The following is an 18,076-nucleotide window of genomic DNA, read 5'->3' as shown; positions in this document are numbered from 1 at the left end:
AGAAAGGAGAATTGTAGAAAAGGGGGAGAAAAGCTTAAGGATCAGAGATCAGGCGGATTATCGTATGGATCAACATAGATTGAAATACGATGTCTAGGCGAGGAGAGAGAGGAGAGTGGAGAGAGGAGAGAGGAGAGAGGATGTTGCTTAACAGAATCAGATGAAGTAATGAAAAAGGTTTAAGTAGAAAGAAGAAGAATGAAGGACATTCAAGCACACCAAGTACTTTGAAAAGTCGTGAGAATCGCAAAGAAAGGCTGACAAATAATAAATAACTGAATGCCGTCAAATTACAAGTTTTTAAGCTTCGTGCTTTCATCGATCCTCCCCACAACTGACTCATATGACAATATCTAAAGGGTAATATGTAAGCAAAATAAAAATACTCGACATCGTCTTCAGTTGCTGATGTGCTCAGATACGCTGTGCAACATTGTTGCATGGGAATGGCCCAAGCAGCGAGTCGTAGCTGGAGTTGCAGCATTTTCTTTTAGCTACAGTTGTTGTTGGCATTCCCACTCATTTGACCATATCGGGGCACTTGAGCAATGCAATTGAGTGACTGATCGCGAGGCTAGATCTTCATCTGCATCTTTAATCTTGAATCTTCGAGCTCAGATCTGAATCTCCTAATCGAGGGGCCCCCACGACCTCATATTTTGTGGCATTGCTGTAATTTTAATTACATTTAATTTCGACAGTTAAAGCGATTACCGTCGCACTGTCACAGAAAGCCCGACGAAAGCACGCCACAAAACAGAGAGCAAAAAGTCCCCCACAAAAATAGAAGAGAAAAAGAGCCAAGCGCAAAGCAACGTCAACTGAAAAATGGTGTTAAGTATTTACACGTGCGTTGTCCATAAACTGACAGCCGAGTGCTGCGGAGGCAACCGATTGCCCTACAATCCGCAACGTATATAGACGATCCATTAGCTCAACTGTTGAATAAGCCACTAATAAAGTGAGCTACGACTCCGTGGGAAAAGAGGAGCCGAGGCTGAAGTGATCGCAGATGATCAGATATATTCACAGATCATTTGGGAGATGATCGCCGATGGGACTTGATGATGATCAGTGATCATTATGCAATTTGTCAAAAATATATTGTAGATAACTTTATACTTACGCTGCGTGATCTTTTGGCATTAAGAGTAAGGATTAGTATGAAGATTAATGTAACATGAGTGGCAGCTGAAGGCAAAAGTGATCAGCTATGTTTGGGTACGGATTAAGAACTTACTCAAAGATCATTTAGAGTTGATCAGAGATGAAACTTGATGATGATCAGTGATCGTTATGCAAATGGAAAACTGATCTGAGATGATCGTGTATATATTTAGAGTTTACTTGAAGATCATTGAGAATTGATCAGAGATGACAGTTGATAAGGGCCAATCAGTAATAAGTCGGTTATATATAAACAGTGATCACAGATGATCAATGCAGAGATATTCAGAATTTACTTGCCGATAGCTTGCAAGATTATTGAAGTTATAACTTTATGTGAAGTATTTGTGATCATGCAATTAGTATATATAGAAGTAAAATAAGCTTTAATAGAGGATCGCTGATCTTGTGGCAAAAGTAAAAGGAGTAAAGATCAGTCAACATCTTCTCTTCAATTTCAGCTACCTGAAGATCTCTCTTATCGAATTATAGTAAAATTCTACTATATGCTGCTCTCTCTCCTGCTTGATCTTCACTTCATTCATTAATCTTGCATTGTTAGAGCATCTCTTCGACTGCATTTGAATCTTCCGCAAAAAACGTCAACTGGTGCGAGAGCTAGAGTTGACGGCGCGTTGCTGTAGCGTAAATTGAACAAACGCAACATTTAACCAAGGCACGAAATAAATCTCAAGAGTCACAGCAAACAAACAACAACACAAGCAACAACCACAACAAATAAATAAAGAAAAAAAACGGCTCTCTTGAAATATGTTTTATAAAAGAAATTGTGAGCGGAGAAAACCAAAGTCATATATAATTTTCATGATTATTGCTGTAAGGTGTCATTGAAGGTGAGAAATGGGAGCACACGCGTGTGCCCCAAAGCTTAAGCCCCCCAAACATGAAGACGAAAACAACAAAATAAAACAAAAAGCGAACCGCAAACCGAAGTCAAAGCCGAAAGCCACTTGGCTCGGCGGCACTAAAGTAGACAAGTGTAAAAGTGAAAAGTCTTTGAATACCCTACAAAGCGAGCACACGAAAAGGGTGTATACTGCTGCCATAGATCAGTGAAATGTTGCTGACAAAGCTGTGAAACTGAAACTTGAATCTTTCGCTGACACAAACAAAAGCTGTCAAACATAAAGCTTAAAGCTTCATAGTGCAATCTGAAGCCACGAGCGCTTTTCAAGCGAAAGCTCTCTTATACACACACAAATACGACGTCTGCGACAGGGTAACTCTAAGCTTAGCTGGTTGTAGAAGAGCGCTTTGGAGCAGAAGTCATACAAACTGATTATGTGCTTTGGATCGTGCAGCTATTATCGCTTTTTGTTTTTACTAAACATTTAAAAGTATAAGAAGAAGCAGCTGAAGACGAAGAAGCGTTGTAACTTCGTTTTTATGAATGAATTTATGATTGCCCCAGCGGCTTGCCCCCGCCTCTGGGGGCCAACCACTTGGCACTCCACAGAGGCTCTTTTTGTTTTTGTTTTTTGACATATTATCAAACACTCACACACACACACATACACTGTGGTACCTTAGCATACTTGCTGAAGCCCACGTTCACGTTCCATGTTCCACCTCCCACGTCCGCTCTTCCCTTTGTTGTTGTTGTCTCAATTCATAGATTATTAAAGCATTCCCTGTTTCTCGTTTTAGCTATATAGAATTCCAGTCAATTGCTCGTTGAGCATTTGGGCAACATAAATTATTCGAGTTGTAAATTTTTCGAAACGTTTAATTATAAGTTATTTATGGCATTTGATTTGGCCTGCGTGCGTAGCCTTTCAATCAGCCAACTAGAAACTTCGCCCGCTTCGCCGGTGCTAAACAAGTCATTAGCCATAGATGTGACCGGAAATGGGGACAACTGCCAATCGAGCACTGAGAACTGAGAACTGAGAACTCAGAACTGAGAACTTCGACTTGGTTGACCAAACGAACTGATGGACTGATTGCTGCTTCCCACGATGTTAAATCGAGCGGAACTGCGACTATGACTACATTATCAGCTATTCAAAATATATTTTTATTGTTTTTTCACTGCCCCACCCGAAAGCGTGGCATACTTTACTATACTTGATAGGAAGATAGTTTTTCAATGTATATAATATATAGATAATATATATACAGAGAGGAAGGCAGAGATACAGAGAGAGAACTCTTCGATGATCAGAGATGAAGAGAGAGAGAGAAAGATTGCGAGAGAAGTAAAGAAAAACCGAGGGGGAGAGAAGACAATTGAGATATAGCACGGCAGAGAACTAAGATAGGCTCTCATGAAGGCGAGTATGGGAGAGCACAAGAAGAGTCTAACGGTAAGACGCTACCATGCTGAAAATGCTGAGTAGACATATACGAATGCAACATTAAAGAGAGTAACAAGTCGATCTCCAGTCGAGTATCGATAATCCAATCAGATATCTTGAAGTATTCACTCTGAGCTTAGTCAAAGTATTAGTAGTCAATACTTAAGTCAATGTTGATGCAGCGCCATAAAACTAACTGTAATAGAAAGCCACTTTAATTATTAGCTTTCTCTCTTGTTCCGCACTCTTTCTCCCCTCTCTCGCTCGCTCCCTCTCACGCTATTTATATGCCCCCGCTCGGGAATTAAACCGATTCAGTGCAGTTTCAATTCTCAGTTGACAAACCGACAGCAGGAGGCAAAAAGCAAATGGAGAAATAAAAAATAGAATTAAAAATTTCCAATCAAAGCAAGCTGAAAGCTCGAATCGAGGCGAAATGTAGGCGTGGCAAGCGAGGCAAGCGAGTTAGCTAGCCCATCTTAATGGCTTGTCTAATATCCTTTAACTGCGAGCCAAGCCATTAAAAAGCATAAAGTCATTTAGTAATTAATTTTCATGTCCTGATGGAGCGAGCGAGCGAGACGGAGAGACAGGGAGACAGCGAGGGAGCCAGAGTTGGGGCTGCTAGTGCAGGTGCTCCAACTAAACGGGGCGCGGTCTTAACACTGTGGCTAGCAATGCCAATATTAAAGCAGCACACACAAACACAATCACACACACACGCTCACAAACACACTCACACACACGCACACACAGGCATGTGCAGTTACTATGAGTTGCTGCTGCTGCTGCTGCTCCTGTGCTTGCGTTACAAACTGTAAAGCAGCATAAACACACGAACACACACACACATATAGACATATCTGTGTGTCGGTGTTTGTGTGTGCACTTTGAAAAACGCGCCAAACATGTCCTACCTCGCATGAATTTCCAGTGCGCACGTCAGTTAACGCAAAATGCCGCTGCCATTTGGCTTGGATGCAGTGCCGCCTTTTCCAGCTTCCAATACTACGAATTTTTACTACGTTTTATCGATCCAAGCGTGTGCAGCTAGTGTGTGTGTATACGAGCGTGTGTGTGTGTATACAACGCAGCTGGCACGAGCACGAGCGCCGCTGCTGCTGTATGCCCAGCCGAAAAGCGCAGGAGCCGAAGCTCTCCGAGATGACATGTGAAATGGGAAGCGGTTAACTGTTAGCGGGTAGCGGGTAGCGGGTAGCGGGTAGCGGGTAGCAGTTAGCGGGTCTGTTGGTTAGATGGCGCGGCCGAGGGCGAGGCCACATCAAAAGAGCACCAAAGCGCACAAACTGAGTGAGTGAGTGAAAGGGAGATGAAGACAGAGTAAGAGAGAGAGGGGGCTAAGCGAGAAAAGGGCAGGGTAGATTTGTGTTGGGAAGTTGAGTTCTGTTGCGCTCTCGTTTCACTTTCCACTTGATTCCTTGCGCTTGACAGCCAAACGGAGCGACAGTGGGCGGCTGATTGGATGCTGCTGCTGCTGCTGCTGCTGCTGCTGCTGCTGCTGCTTGGCTGCTGCCACTGCTGCAGCTCAATGCAGGCTGCATGTGGCAGCAGGCAGGGCTGTGCCTGGCATTCCCTTGCGGCATTCGCTCTCTCTTTATCTATCTATCTCTATCCCGCTCTCGCTGCGGCCATTGACCTCTGATGTCAAACAAAATCGGCGTGCACTTATTATATGGCAGCCCAAAGGGAGCGAGAGCAAGCAAGAGAAAGAGAGAGAGCGAGACAGAGGGGAAGCTCGGCCACGGTCCACGAGCCAGCAGCAGCAACAACAACTGCAACTCCATTTAAAGGGGAGAGAGGGCGAGTGTGATAGGGACTGGGGCTGGCTCTCGAGCTAGTTGCTCTGGCCCACGGGCAGTTTGCTTTTGTTGTGTAAATTACGTTATGTATTGTTGTATACTTTTTGGGGTTTGCTCGGGATGCTAAACTCCGAGTTGAGTTGCGAATGAGCCTGGCTACAAATTTTGTATTTGTATTTGTGTTTGTGTTTGCCAAAAGGGACTTTGGGTTGGGCCTGGTTGGGTGCCGTCCAAACACTTTAAGCTTGGTTAATTCAACTGCACTGATTCTGATATCCTGTTGAAATCTGTTGAATGTTTAGCTATATAAAACACTAACATGAATTAGTCTCCACTCTCTAATGTAGGCAATTAATAAGAAGGTATCTATAAACAAATGAAGCTGATTAGCTGGCAGATTACTTGCGTACGTATACTTAAAGTTTTACTTAGGATTAAAGCTCTTCAGATACGAATTAAATGTTGGAGAGTCTGTCTATCTCTCTCTCTCTTTTAAGGTTAAATTGAGAATTTTATTATTATTATTAAATTATAGGTTTAAGAGCACAAAAATAAAATAAATATATTTTTTTTGCTTTTATAAAAATTGAAAAAAAAAATTTAATTTATATTTTATTTTTGTACCCTCAAATATAGACTATGAATTATTTATACAAATTTTAAAATAGATATGAATTATATTTATAAATTATTATTATATTTATGATCAATGTTAATTAAATAAATATATATGTAAATAAATTTTAATATATATTATATTTGTTATTTGTATTAAAATTTATTTATTTATATATTTATTTATATATATATTTATATATATATTATACATGTTTCTGTTTTTATAATTACAATATTTACTTATGCCAAATATTTTTGGCATTTATTTTCAACAATATTTACCGTTAGGTGATTCAAAAAGCTTGTCTAACAAAATGAAAACGAAATTAAAGCTGTTTGTTGGGTGCGTGTCTTGGCTAAGCACTGCAAGTTCAACAGCTTGTGTCACGACTACTTCGTACAGTACATCCGTAACTGTGCCACAGTGGTAGCCAAACTGCGAAGACAATGTTCTATTCAATATATGTACATAGGCACAGAGTTCTCACAGGTGTCCTCGTCGCTAGAATATATTAAGATAAATAAGCTATATATGAATATATATCCCACATAAAGATGTCCATTTGCTCACTTATTCTCCTCGATGCGTCGCAGGAAGTACTGTATCTGTTGATTTTTGCCAATCAGAGCATAGAGAGCCGCAAATCCATGAAATGCTGTGCAGAGGCAAACAGCGTAATTCAAGTGTGAAAGCTCGTCGCGGTAGTAGTTAAAAGCGAAAGAGCAAACGCAGACGAACCAGGTGAGCGCTGTATAGGTGAAGAACTTCCAGAACGACTTCAGGCGATTCTTCTCCAAGGACTCAAAGCTCTTTTCCGCATCGATCACCGGCTCATCGCTAATGCGTATAAGAGTGAGCACGTAGAAGAAGCAGCTGATGGCGCAGGCAACAAAAACAGGCGCAAAGAAGTAAATCATAATGCTCAAGTTGCGCGCTAGAAAGAGACAACTATAGTGTACAGAGCCGGACAGAGCTGAGCTTATTCATATTAACTCACGATCGAACCAACAGGTGTCGCCTCCAAAGACCAGCCTCGAGCCGTGGTAGCTGAAGCCCACAAAAACAGACCAGGCCACAGCTATGCACACGATCGGCCCAAAGATCAGCCAGAACATGGGCTTGGTAAAGACAACCCCATTGAAGCTCACATAGAGCTTGAAAGCTATAAAGCTCAGTATGTAGAAGGACAGCACGAGGAAGAGCAGCGCAAAGCTGGCTAGAAATAAATCAATCAATCAGTTTTCCATATCTCAATCTATATCTGTATTTGCAGTGCTCACGTATGATGCGACAGGCGAGCGTTGACAGATTTGCGGGATCGTGGAGTGTCAGGTGAGCCAGCAGCGCATAGCCAAAGATAACACACGTCGTGTACGATTTTATTGCTACGCCATAGAAACTGTTGCGCATATCCGAGCATAGCAGATGCACGATCAGCACTATGAACATCGATATAATGCAGATCAGCAGGCCTAGAGACGGGAGGAACGAGGCGGGCAATTAATAGAGATAGAGATATATATATATGTCTACAAAGTATCATAAAAAAGTGATATTGAAACTTAGAAAAAAGTAATGTATTGAAGGATCAATCATAATTTGATTATATTACATGAGAAGGCGAGAAGATCTGAGTGCCATTACAGGGATTCGATGTGGATGTAAAACTGATGAAACTGATTTCACATATATGAGACATGGGTTGATCTAGATCTATGGCATGTATATAACTTGCTGATCAGCAGGATCAATAAGAGATCAATACGGTTCAGTAATATCTTTCATATGTAGTTTTTGCTTAGAGACGAAATGTATGAATTATACTATGAAACAAATGGAACTATCCAAGAAATCAGCAAGATCTTGAGTGTTATCACTCACTTCTTTGAGGCATTAATGGTCAAGATAAATTTGCGAGCTAACGATCTCGATTAATGGAATTGATACATGAAAATGTAGCAAGACTTTTTATGAGCGAATTGTGTTTATTTTGCCCGGCAGCAACTCGCGCAGACATTCGCCATTATGCGTGTGGGGCAAGCCAATTAACTATTAGATATATAGACATTGGGTATACGAGGGCAGTCTAATAACCAGATGAAAGGGAGAAGTGAACACTAATTTATTTTCATTAAAATCCTTTGTTCTTTTAGACAGCTTATAGAACTTACATATGGCATAGGTCCACTCTCTGACGCCCAGCACAAAGTGAAGTTTCTCTGGGGCACAGGCCAAGGGCTGCCAGCTCCAGCTGCCGCCGCCAATTGGCAGCGGGGTAAAGCAATAATGCTTGCTAAACAGATGATCCCGATGGATGATCGAACCGTTCTGTATGGAGTAGAGTAAGTCGGTTAGAGTTGGGGTTCAACTGGGTATTGTTATTGTTAGTCAAAGTTGGCTAAGGAAGTCAAGCCTTGATCTGCATTAATTAGAGGATAGCAAGAGACTAGAGGCATTGACATAGACTTATCTAGCTCAGCTAAAGCCTTCGACTAAGGCTACTACAGATTCTCTCAGTTAACTGTTTCACGAACACAACTCAGCTAATCAGAGTCAGTAGACCTTACCTCATGTAGTGTCCAGTTGAGGTATGTGGTGTCCTTGGTATAGGCCTTCATGTGATCGCAGGGCGTCTCCTCATACACGCTGAACAGCGAACGCAGCTCTATATTCGACTGTGTGCCGTTGTGCAGCTCGATATCCATGTGGCTCTGGCCTGGTGGCTGAGGCTGTCCCTCGCGGGCAGCCAAGCAGCTGCGTTCCTGCAAATCGTAGAACTGTCCGGCCGAGCAGCAGAAGCGCACGCAGGGCCGCAACTTACAGATGCAGGCGCGCAGGTGGCGCTTGGCTGGCACACGAATTCCGTTCTCGATAATAAAGTCGTAGGCGGTGACTAGTTCCCGGGGTATCAAGGTCCAGTTGTGGACGTAGGAGTTGTTGAGGGCGCTGCCCATGTTGTAGCTGCCAGTGATGTTGATCGTATCGATGAAGGCGCACGGGTGACGCGCCTCCTCGTGAAGGCCCTGAGTCATGGCCAGGAGGCAGCTGACTGTCAGAAACTGCGCCGCGACCCAAGAAATGCTCATCGTGGCATTAAATCTCATCCATTCGCTGTTTACCTCACTGTCCGGTTGCTGTTTACCAAATAATCAAAGGCCTTTCCAAAATAGAAATCCAAACACGGACCGCAATCGTCTACTAATGACGTCTTGCTACGGCTCTCCACTCTGGCAACTGTCCGGCGGAAACGGCTCATCCACACCTGGCACAGGTTCAACACAAACTGCGCTCGCTGCGCCCCCAACAAGTGAATCGAATCCAAAATGGAATCGAAACAGTTTTATTCGCTTTTATCCACACACATGTGGTTGCTGCTGCTCTTGTTGTTGTTGTTGTTGTTGTTGTTGTTGTTGTTGTTGTTGTCTTTAACGACTGCAATTTGTTTACAACAACCAAAAGGCCAACTGACACTGAGAAACAAACAGAAGGCGCAGCACATGGAACTGAACACTATACTCTATATCAGATAGGGCATACTTGCAGTTCTTTAAGTGCTCAAGAGGCAAAGGCTGAAGTCGAAGATCCTGTTTGTGAGGATAATCCTCAATTTATCCTTTGAATGTGTTATTCTTGAGACCAACTCATAGCTGAATGCATCTTTGCACCCATTCTTCGGCGTATCTTTGAGATCATCCCTCATCTACTACAAGTTCTACTTGAACTGATCCTTTCACCTTTCCCGAAGATCTTCCGTGAATCCATCCTTGACCCATGCCTATTCTTGAACATTTTATTGCAGATATATTTCCGCCCATCCTTGACATCATCAATGATCCAAATCCAGGACAGATTGGCACTGTGAAGCTATTCCCTGAACCAGAACCAGTTTTTGAGCCCATCCTTGATCCTCTTCTATCTTCTATCTCCACTCTGAGTGCAATCTTAAGCGCCACTGCCTCATTTAGTAGAGTATTTGCAATTCGTTAGGCTGCCCCATTGGCCACTATCTAAACATGCCAGCGAACCATTCTAAGATATAGACCGCGCCGTTGTGAGGTCGTCAATGGGACAGAGAGCGAGACGGACAGCACTCAATGGCGTCATAAACAGGGCATTTGTTGCGTGCCACTTGATTGGCGAGCACGAACACGCAGTCGTTCCACTGAACCGCTGAACCACTGAACTGAACCACACACCCCTCATTTGGCCACGAACTCTAATATTTGGTTTCGCTGGTTTTATACGTGGCCCTACGAACTGTTTTGGGGGCTGGTCACCTGTTCGCGATGGGAAAATGTGTTCAAACGAATAATTCATGGCTCAGTGAATCCTTTATGCGGACACGCTTAATTATTGCTCCATAAAGGTTTAGTACACTAAACGTTGAGCAGCAAAACAAATTGCCCCAGCCCAACCACAAGAGGGGCTCGGGCGTGGGCGTGGGCCTGGGCCTGGGGCGCATGCCAAACGCAAATAAGTTAATTACCAGCAAAACCACGAAAGGGCAAAGCTTGACGTAATAATTTCTGCACATATTTAATGTGTTTACCTCGATGGATACATTGATGGATAGCTGACTGACTGAACTGCCAATAAGCATTGATTTATTATTTGTTTTTTCGGAATCTAATGGGAAAAATTTGCGAGGCATTCATAAGTGAAGCGTTTACTCTTCTGAGTAGTCGAGACTAAACGGCAACTTGGGCAAGGGAAGCCACTCGAAATGGCTAGGCAAAGGTGATGATAATGAGCCTAATAATGATGACAGCTGTGATAGAGACTATGCTCAAGTTAATGAGATCGATGATGACAATGATAATGACAATGTGAAATGAGCAATGACAATAATAAGGATAATGATCATGATAATGAAATTCCAAGATACTATTAATTATGTTTAGCAACATCATTATCAATGACTGATGACAATGATCCTGATCGTGCACGACTATGCTAATGAAATGAATACTCACATTGACATGATAAAGCCAATTACATTGGATATTGATAGTGCTCAGGCTTCGCCATTGATAAGAATGCAAATTCCAAAGTAAAAACTGTTGTTTAATCATTAACTGTAGCTGTAAGTGTAGTGTAAACATGTGTGTGTTGCACAGATGCGTATTGTAGGCATGCGTACATACATATAAAAATATATATCGTAGTATAACAAGTCTTAATAGTGCTTAATGCGTATATTATTTCCTATCATTCAGAATGATTCACAAGAAGCTCTCAGATGAATCATGGGCTGAGCAATGTTCCGGCAGTTAGAGTGATGTCACCGTCGGTCTATAAGGTGAGTCTGTAGATGGAGATTGGGGTAGGGTTAGCTCGATCGAAAGACCTGTGGATAGACGCTGTCTGCTCACCTGGAGACTTCAGATCGCCCTTTTCATCGAATTTGTAGACACGCGCGTTTATTATGCTCAGATCCGTTTGGCTCGACTCGCTGTGGAGTAGAACTTGTTAAGAGGGCTTGTTGAGGGGACTCACTCTATAGGTCTTACACATTGATGGACCACCAGGTCTTCACGTGCATATTCTTGCCCAGCAGCAGAATGAAGCCGGCTATGGCCAGCACCAAGATGCAGATGCCGCTCCAGAAGTCGATGATGAAGAAATGCTCCCTCATTCGAGCCAAGATGTAGACCACCATCTCGCGCACCCACACCGACGACACGCCCACCAGATATGCGGAGAAGGCGTAGAAACTAAGGCGGGGTGAGCCGAAGGAATATTAATAGACTCGCAGCCAAGGATTACTTACTGAGTCTTCATGATGCGCAGCTGAGTGCCCAAGACGTACTGCGTATCTGCAGGCAGCTCAAAGATCGAAAAGTAAGCCTTGACGCAGCAGCCGATGCTGAAGATCAGCAGCAGGAGAATGGGCACGTAGTAGTAGATCAGAATGCCCCAGAGACGAACTGCCAAGGGAGATACGAATCGATTAGATAAGGACCGAATGGAGGCAAGCAAATCGAAAATATGTCAATTAGATAAATATTAGATCAGAATCATTATCTAACTGGATAGAGAGCCAGATTAACACTGATAGCATTGATAGACCATATGATCTGATATAGGATGAGACGATAAGATGAGACGCATTGAGTTGATGAGATGAGACTACAAGAGAGTGTTGTACACTAATCTAATACAGCTTAGCCAGAGAGTTAGTAATCTTAATTTCTGTCTGAGTTAACTCACCATCAAACCAGCAGTAGTCCTCGCCAATGCCTGGCTTGAAGTGCTTGGGCAAGTTTGAGTCCTGCGCAAAGGAGACCAAAAAGCGCAGAGCTATCACGCAGCAAAGAGCTATAAAATAGCACAAGGTGCGCACCCAGTTTTTGATGTCCTTCAGGCGGAACTTGAGCAAAAAGTCCAAGCTGCAAATGGCCAGGTAGACAAAGGACAACATGATGCAGAAGTAGGCCAAGAAACCTGGCAAGAAAAAGGGTTAAGTGAGATCTACAGAATGGCAGCTTGATTAGAGAAGGCTAACCTATATTGCGACAGGCCTCGTGGGACAGATTCATTGGATTCTTGAGCGTCAGATAGACGAGCAGCGAGTAGCCCCCAATAGCGGACAGCAGGTAGTAGATGATCAGCTGGCCATAGTGAGAGCGGCGTGCCTCATTGATGGAGCTGAGCAGGGAGACCACGAAGATGTTGATGATTATAGCAATGATGCTGCCTGCAGATCAGAAGGGGAGGCATTAGTAAGATATAGAGTGAGTGGGGCATTGGGTGCACTTGCAGATGGCGTAGATCCAGACTCTGTAGCCACGCTGAAAGCGCTCGCAGTTGAGTGGCGTCAGCTCCCAGGCCTGTTTGTGCTCCAGTGGGGTGAAGCAGTACTCGTCCGTGCTCCAGAGGCGTCCGTCGCGCAGCAGCGAGCCGTTCTCATGCAGATCCCACTGCCAGAAGGTGTCGTGCTTCTTGTCCACAAATTTGTTCCGGCAGCCCAGCTCGGTGCGCACCACAAAGTGTTCGTTGATCTTCACCTGCGCCATGCTGCGATTGGCGTAGCTCAGCTCGACGTGGCTGATCAGACGCTCCTGCTTGGGCTTCGTGCAGTTCCAGCTCTCCGCACTGAAGACCAAGTCCGGCGGACAGCAGAACGTGATGCAGGGCTTTAGCAGGCAGACGCAGCCACGTAAATGCTTCTCCGCTCGATATTCCACGCCGTCGATCACCTTGAAGCTGTACTCGGCCATTAGCTCTGGTGGTATCAGGACACCTGCGTACGAGTAGGAGCCATCCTTGAGCCGTAGTCCGTCCGTGATGTTGACGGTGTCTGCATAGGCGCACGGAAACTTGCCATGAGGGGAGGCAGAGGCAGTTGTTGATCTTGTGCTAATGAGGATGAACCACACGAGCACCACCCACATTTTTCTTGATCTAGCGCTAATTCAGCAATTAAACACGCTGCGGCTATAAAGCGATTGTTACAGTGGGCATTCGCTAAGACGACGAACAGCTGCGTGAAGTGACTTCTTCTGCCAAGATAAATGTGAACATAGAAAATGTTTTATATTTACATAAACATACATTCTACATATATAAATATTTAAGTATATAAATATATATAAAATATTTCAAAAATAAATTATGTTTCAAAAGTTTATTTTATGTTATTCTAATTCCAATTGGAAGTGAAGAATCGCGCACAGCCAGCTGTTCGCTAGCAGAGAGTTCACTGTATTTGCTTTTGGCTTTAGGTGTGGTATTTGTTTGTGGCTTAAAGCTTTATGCTTCGCGCGTGACGTCACAGCGTCTATAGCGTTGAACAGTAACAGCGACGTCGACGTCGGCGTCGGCATCGGCGCAGCACATGAATTAAATAAATAAATAAATGCGATCGTATCCATATAAAATATTTGATTTGGTTTTTGGATTTTAAACGCACGCACACACACAAACACACACATATATATTCATACACCAAAATACAACAATCAAAACGGACAGCGAGAACGCCGACGCAAACGTTGACGGCGACGCTGACAGCGACGTCTAAAAACGGCTATATGATTGCGACAACAACGACAATAATTATATGGCGCGCAAGCGAGCGAGCGAGCGAGCGAGAGAGAGAGAGAGAGTGAGAGAGAAAGACACGGAGTGGGGAAGACGAACTTTGTGATGTGTTGTCGTTGCTGCTGCTGCTGTTGTTGTTGTTGTTATTGTTGTGGACTTTCTCGTTAAACGAAACCGGCAAACCGCGGCGCAGAGACGTCAACGCACCATGCCGGCCAAGAATAAAAAACAGACTAACTGATTAGCCAGTCAGTCAGCAAAAGCAGACCCCAGGCCGCAGCCACAGCCACAGCCATAGCCGCTGCCGCAGTCACAGTCGCAGCTGCAGGGCGCACCAAATTGAGGGCCAAGAGGAATTCGATTTCGTGTGTGTTTACTTTGCGGAATCGAAAATGGAATTGGAATTGGAATCTCAGTCGGACGCGAACCCCATTCAAAATTCATTTTGTTAGTTGTTTAACCACAATAACAACAACAACAGCAGCAGCTGGCTTTGGCTAGAGCTTAAGTTGTGCGCGCAGTGAAGAGAGCTTTTATGTTAAAACTGAGCAATAGTCGTTCGTTGTCTTTGTCTAGCATAACTTTACACTGGGTACAGATGAGAGAGTTGCGCGTCACTTCAAAACAATGGCTGATGCGAAAAGTTAATAATGCATTGGAAAACAGATTGATAAAATCAGCTATTGTTGCTTGCGTGTTGTTCTGTGTTATATAATTATTTTTGCTTACTCATTTGTTAAGATGCCAATATTTATCTGTTGCTACTGCGCTTGAGGTGATTGTCTTTGCTAACAGCGGGAATAGAATACAGTGCGCACGACTACAGTAATATGCGCATGTAGATGCTCGTCTTTGCTAACAGAGAGTAGTGTGTAAGTGGCTCCAAGAAAGCATGCTGGTGTTTGTCTTTGCTAATGATGGGAACAATGGGAATATTTCGATTGATGAGTCCGATTCCTGCTTTTTTTTATCAATAACGAACTGTCTTCAAGAACTGTTTGTGTTAATTTCATATTCAGCGCGCAGACACTTAATGGTTATTGTCTTTGCTAACAAGCTTTTCTGAAGTGAGGACAGTTGGGAAAAACTGGAAACATTTTGATAAAATTAGTTTTTATTTATTTCCATAATAATTATAGGAAAACTACTACTAAAATATGAATATAGAAAGTTACATCGAGTAAGTTAATTCGGCCGTTTCTCTAGTGAACTTAAAGGAAAATGGACTCATACTCCGATAACTTCCTTCGCGTCAACTCGAGCATCTAAATGGGCAATACACATCAAATCAGATATTAATAGGAAAGAAAGAAAGCATTAAACATTGTTTTTATGAATTTAGAAATGATATGTGAGGGAGTGCACGACTAGGAAATACCCTGAATTACCTTGTCCGTAATATATAAGCTCCAAGGAGCCCCAAATTCTATTTGGATCTTACCTTTGCGTAATCAAGTGTTTGACCTTCTTCTTCACCACGAACAGCATGAAGATGAGAAAGCCCTGCATGGCATTGCACAAATCGGAGACGTAAAAGAACTTCATCCATCCATCGTCATTGTTCACAAAGTAGGACATGATCTCCAAGGACCAAGTGACGCCCATGATGAGAAACAGGCGCAGAAACAAGCTGAACCTGGAGGGGGATTCAACTTGAATATAACTCTTTTAACTATGGAGAGCTTCGCTGACCTATCCTTATCGCAGTTCAGACTCCTAGTGCTGTCCTCGCGAGCAAAGATCCTCGCCGTCTCCCGCTGTACGCCATGAATCTTGATGGCCGTCATCACGAACATCACTGAATTGGCCACAATGATAGCCATGATGGGTCCGAGGAAGTAGAGCATGGCCGACCAGTTGTTCATGTCCAGCCAGCAGTACTGCCCCCCACCTATTCCTGGCTTCAGGTAATCGGGCCAGTCCGAATACTCCTGCGCCAGCATCGTGAAGGCCAGGAAGAGCAGAGCCAAGCCCCACGAGTAGAGCGAGTAGAGAAGAAACCGTTTCTCCTCCTGCTTTCGATTAATGCGGCGTGTGCCACGGAAATTGAGCCACAGATCGAAGCTGATCACGTTCAGCCAGAAGAAGGCGGACATGAAGGCGAAGTAGGCCGTGTAGCCAATCATTTTGCAGGACAGTCCAAGCGGATCTACCCGACTCACGAGTGCCAGGCACATCACCGAGTAGCCAATGGTCAGGCCTACTAGATAGCAGATCAGAGACTTGCCATGCTGGTTACACAGTTCGGGTATTAACAGGTAGACGGTTATGGTCGCCAGCATGAAGGGTATGGAGGTGAACATAGCTGAAAGCAGAAAGATGCCAAATATAACAGATCTAAGCACGTTACCCTGTCTCAATCTCTTTGACGAGTGCTCTAAAGTATTCTTATTTTCAGTTTGTTACCTACCAAACTGAGTGATGATCTTCATGGTCGCATCCAGATGGGAGTTGTCGCAGTTTTTTCGGCCTACTTGAAAGAAGGACTCAGTCGAGTTGGTGAGAATCAAGCAAAACTCGTTGGTGAAGTATCCATCTGCCTCGCGGAACAGCCGCCCATCGTCGTAGAGCTGGGCACGGTCGTAGGAGTAGATATGTGGCAACAGCAAGAACATCTCGGGGCAGGGGCTGAAGCTCTTCACCACGAACTGCTCGAATATGTTCGCACTCTGAACTGATCCATTTTTGTGGGCCACGCTGATCATTGGCTCCGACCACATTTGCGCCGATTGCCTATGCTCTTCGCACTCAGTGTAATCGGAGATCTTACTCCAAGGACAACAAATGTTGATGCAGGGCTTCAGCTTGCAGATGCAGCCACGCACATGTGGCGTCACGTCGATGCGATCCACCAGATCCTTGTAGATGTAGTCAAAGGTGCCCACATAGTGACTGGGTATTATCACGCCCTCGTAGTTGTAGCTGCCATTCGGAAACGAGGGGTAGTCAGTCACATTGACTGTGTCAAAGAAGCTGCACTGGGCCTGCATGCCATTGCTCTCCTCGTCCATCGCATGGATCCCAAGAGGACTTCCCACCAGCAGGCGAAGCCCCACCAGAAGCTGAACTGCCCTCAAAGTGGATCCACAGTAGTATGAAGCCGACCTCCGATGCTGCTGCATTTGTTTCTGGGCTCTACGGAGATACGAGAAAGTCGGTTGATTAGAGCTTTAAGCGGGGTTCGAGACTAGCTTAAAAGCTTAAGAAAATGATATTAGCTAAAGATAGACTAAAGCTCTTTAAAGAGAAGTCATCAGCGAAAGCTTTCAGCCAAACCAAGAGCATCGCAAGCAAGTGGAAAAGAAACGAAAAAAAACTAAGTTTTATCTTCTCTATTTATTTCACAGTACACAAAGCTGCAGCGGATGTCATCCCCGATTGACTTGAAGCTCAAAACTCTTCTAACTGCGGCCAGGCAACAGGCTCACATCATATATAGGCAAACCCTTAATGCTCAAATCGGGTTGTGGGTTACCTCCGCAAACTTAATCAAATTCCCCTTTAGCTAGTATCTGTCATCAGTCTTATTAGGTCTTCTTTATAGTTCCAATTATCATATTGGCTAATGAATTTTCCCGTCATCTGCCCAAATCTCACTTGCGAGACATTTTACGCACTTTACCCGGTGTCTATGTGCGTCACTTTTAGGGGCCTAATACGGGCAGCAAGTCCGTTGGTTGTGGGTTGTGTGTGTTACGTGTTTATAGAGGCAGACAGAGAGAGAGAGAGAGAGCGAAAGATAGACGCAAAGTGAATGGGCGGCCTGATGTCCTGGCTTTGACTCCTAATTCCGAGTCCAGTCTGCTAATTCCCAACTTCCGATTCCTAAGCGCATTAATCATCTGTCCCAACATGTACATATATATGAATTCGCGTGGATATTAATTGGGTCAATATCCTGTCCGTGGCTAATGTGTTATCAATAAATTCAGACCAGACCAGAGCAGACCAGACTCCAACACAGCAATAGCCCAATCCACTACCCCAATATTATCCTATGCTAATACCATTATGGAGAGTGAGAGAGATAGCCCAAAGGAGATCTCCTCCTGTGTCTCTATCCCTTACTGTGTGCTCTGTGGGCAGTGCGCACCTTCGAACATAAAATT

The 18,076-nt window shown here is 44.0% G+C and overlaps 3 protein-coding genes across 3 annotated transcripts; all 3 read right to left on the bottom strand.

Annotated features, from left to right (window-relative positions):
• Positions 1 to 6,229: 6,229 nt before the first annotated feature.
• Positions 6,230 to 9,189, bottom strand: LOC111601076 (probable G-protein coupled receptor Mth-like 8). Its single transcript, XM_023317502.2, has 6 exons — positions 8,492 to 9,189; positions 8,096 to 8,252; positions 7,205 to 7,396; positions 6,922 to 7,140; positions 6,495 to 6,858; positions 6,230 to 6,425 (listed from the first exon to the last, which is right to left on the bottom strand). The coding sequence occupies exons 1-6, from the start codon at positions 9,026 to 9,028 to the stop codon at positions 6,380 to 6,382; spliced, it is 1,515 nt and encodes a 504-aa protein (XP_023173270.2). The 5' UTR covers positions 9,029 to 9,189; the 3' UTR covers positions 6,230 to 6,379.
• Positions 9,190 to 10,987: 1,798 nt separating this feature from the next.
• On the bottom strand, positions 10,988 to 14,256 carry LOC111601050 (probable G-protein coupled receptor Mth-like 9). Its single transcript, XM_023317466.2, has 8 exons — positions 14,067 to 14,256; positions 12,685 to 13,426; positions 12,430 to 12,621; positions 12,135 to 12,368; positions 11,695 to 11,851; positions 11,435 to 11,638; positions 11,297 to 11,376; positions 10,988 to 11,229 (listed from the first exon to the last, which is right to left on the bottom strand). The coding sequence occupies exons 2-8, from the start codon at positions 13,316 to 13,318 to the stop codon at positions 11,195 to 11,197; spliced, it is 1,536 nt and encodes a 511-aa protein (XP_023173234.2). The 5' UTR covers positions 13,319 to 13,426; positions 14,067 to 14,256; the 3' UTR covers positions 10,988 to 11,194.
• A 901-nt stretch (positions 14,257 to 15,157) lies between these two features.
• Positions 15,158 to 17,088, bottom strand: LOC111601079 (G-protein coupled receptor Mth2-like). The gene is given in 4 exon segments (XM_023317506.2): positions 15,158 to 15,232; positions 15,409 to 15,659; positions 15,662 to 16,272; positions 16,378 to 17,088. Coding segments are annotated over 4 exon segments (1,476 nt in total). The 5' UTR covers positions 16,979 to 17,088; the 3' UTR covers positions 15,158 to 15,219.
• Positions 17,089 to 18,076: the final 988 nt, after the last annotated feature.

The sequence above is a fragment of the Drosophila hydei genome, unplaced genomic scaffold, assembly GCF_003285905.1.
Source record: "Drosophila hydei strain 15085-1641.00,03,60 unplaced genomic scaffold, DhydRS2 tig00000243-arrow-arrow-pilon, whole genome shotgun sequence".
NCBI classification, from domain to species: Eukaryota; Metazoa; Arthropoda; class Insecta; order Diptera; family Drosophilidae; genus Drosophila; species Drosophila hydei.
This window is presented reverse-complemented; position numbering and strand designations above follow the sequence as displayed.

What these genes read in the sequence shown, in the direction of transcription:
- LOC111601076 (XM_023317502.2), bottom strand. Translation starts at nt 9,028, where the DNA reads ATGAGATTTAATGCCACGATGAGCATTTCTTGGGTCGCGGCGCAGTTT. An exon ending in GCTCGCCTGTCGCATCATAC is followed by an intron (nt 7,141 to 7,204) that starts GTGAGCACTGCA and finishes ATTTATTTCTAG; the next exon opens with CCAGCTTTGCGCTGCTCTTC. An exon ending in CGACACCTGTTGGTTCGATC is followed by an intron (nt 6,859 to 6,921) that starts GTGAGTTAATAT and finishes GTCTCTTTCTAG; the next exon opens with CGCGCAACTTGAGCATTATG.
- LOC111601050 (XM_023317466.2), bottom strand. Translation starts at nt 13,318, where the DNA reads ATGTGGGTGGTGCTCGTGTGGTTCATCCTCATTAGCACAAGATCAACA. An exon ending in AGTCTGGATCTACGCCATCT is followed by an intron (nt 12,622 to 12,684) that starts GCAAGTGCACCC and finishes TCTGATCTGCAG; the next exon opens with GCAGCATCATTGCTATAATC. An exon ending in CGAGGCCTGTCGCAATATAG is followed by an intron (nt 12,369 to 12,429) that starts GTTAGCCTTCTC and finishes TTTTCTTGCCAG; the next exon opens with GTTTCTTGGCCTACTTCTGC.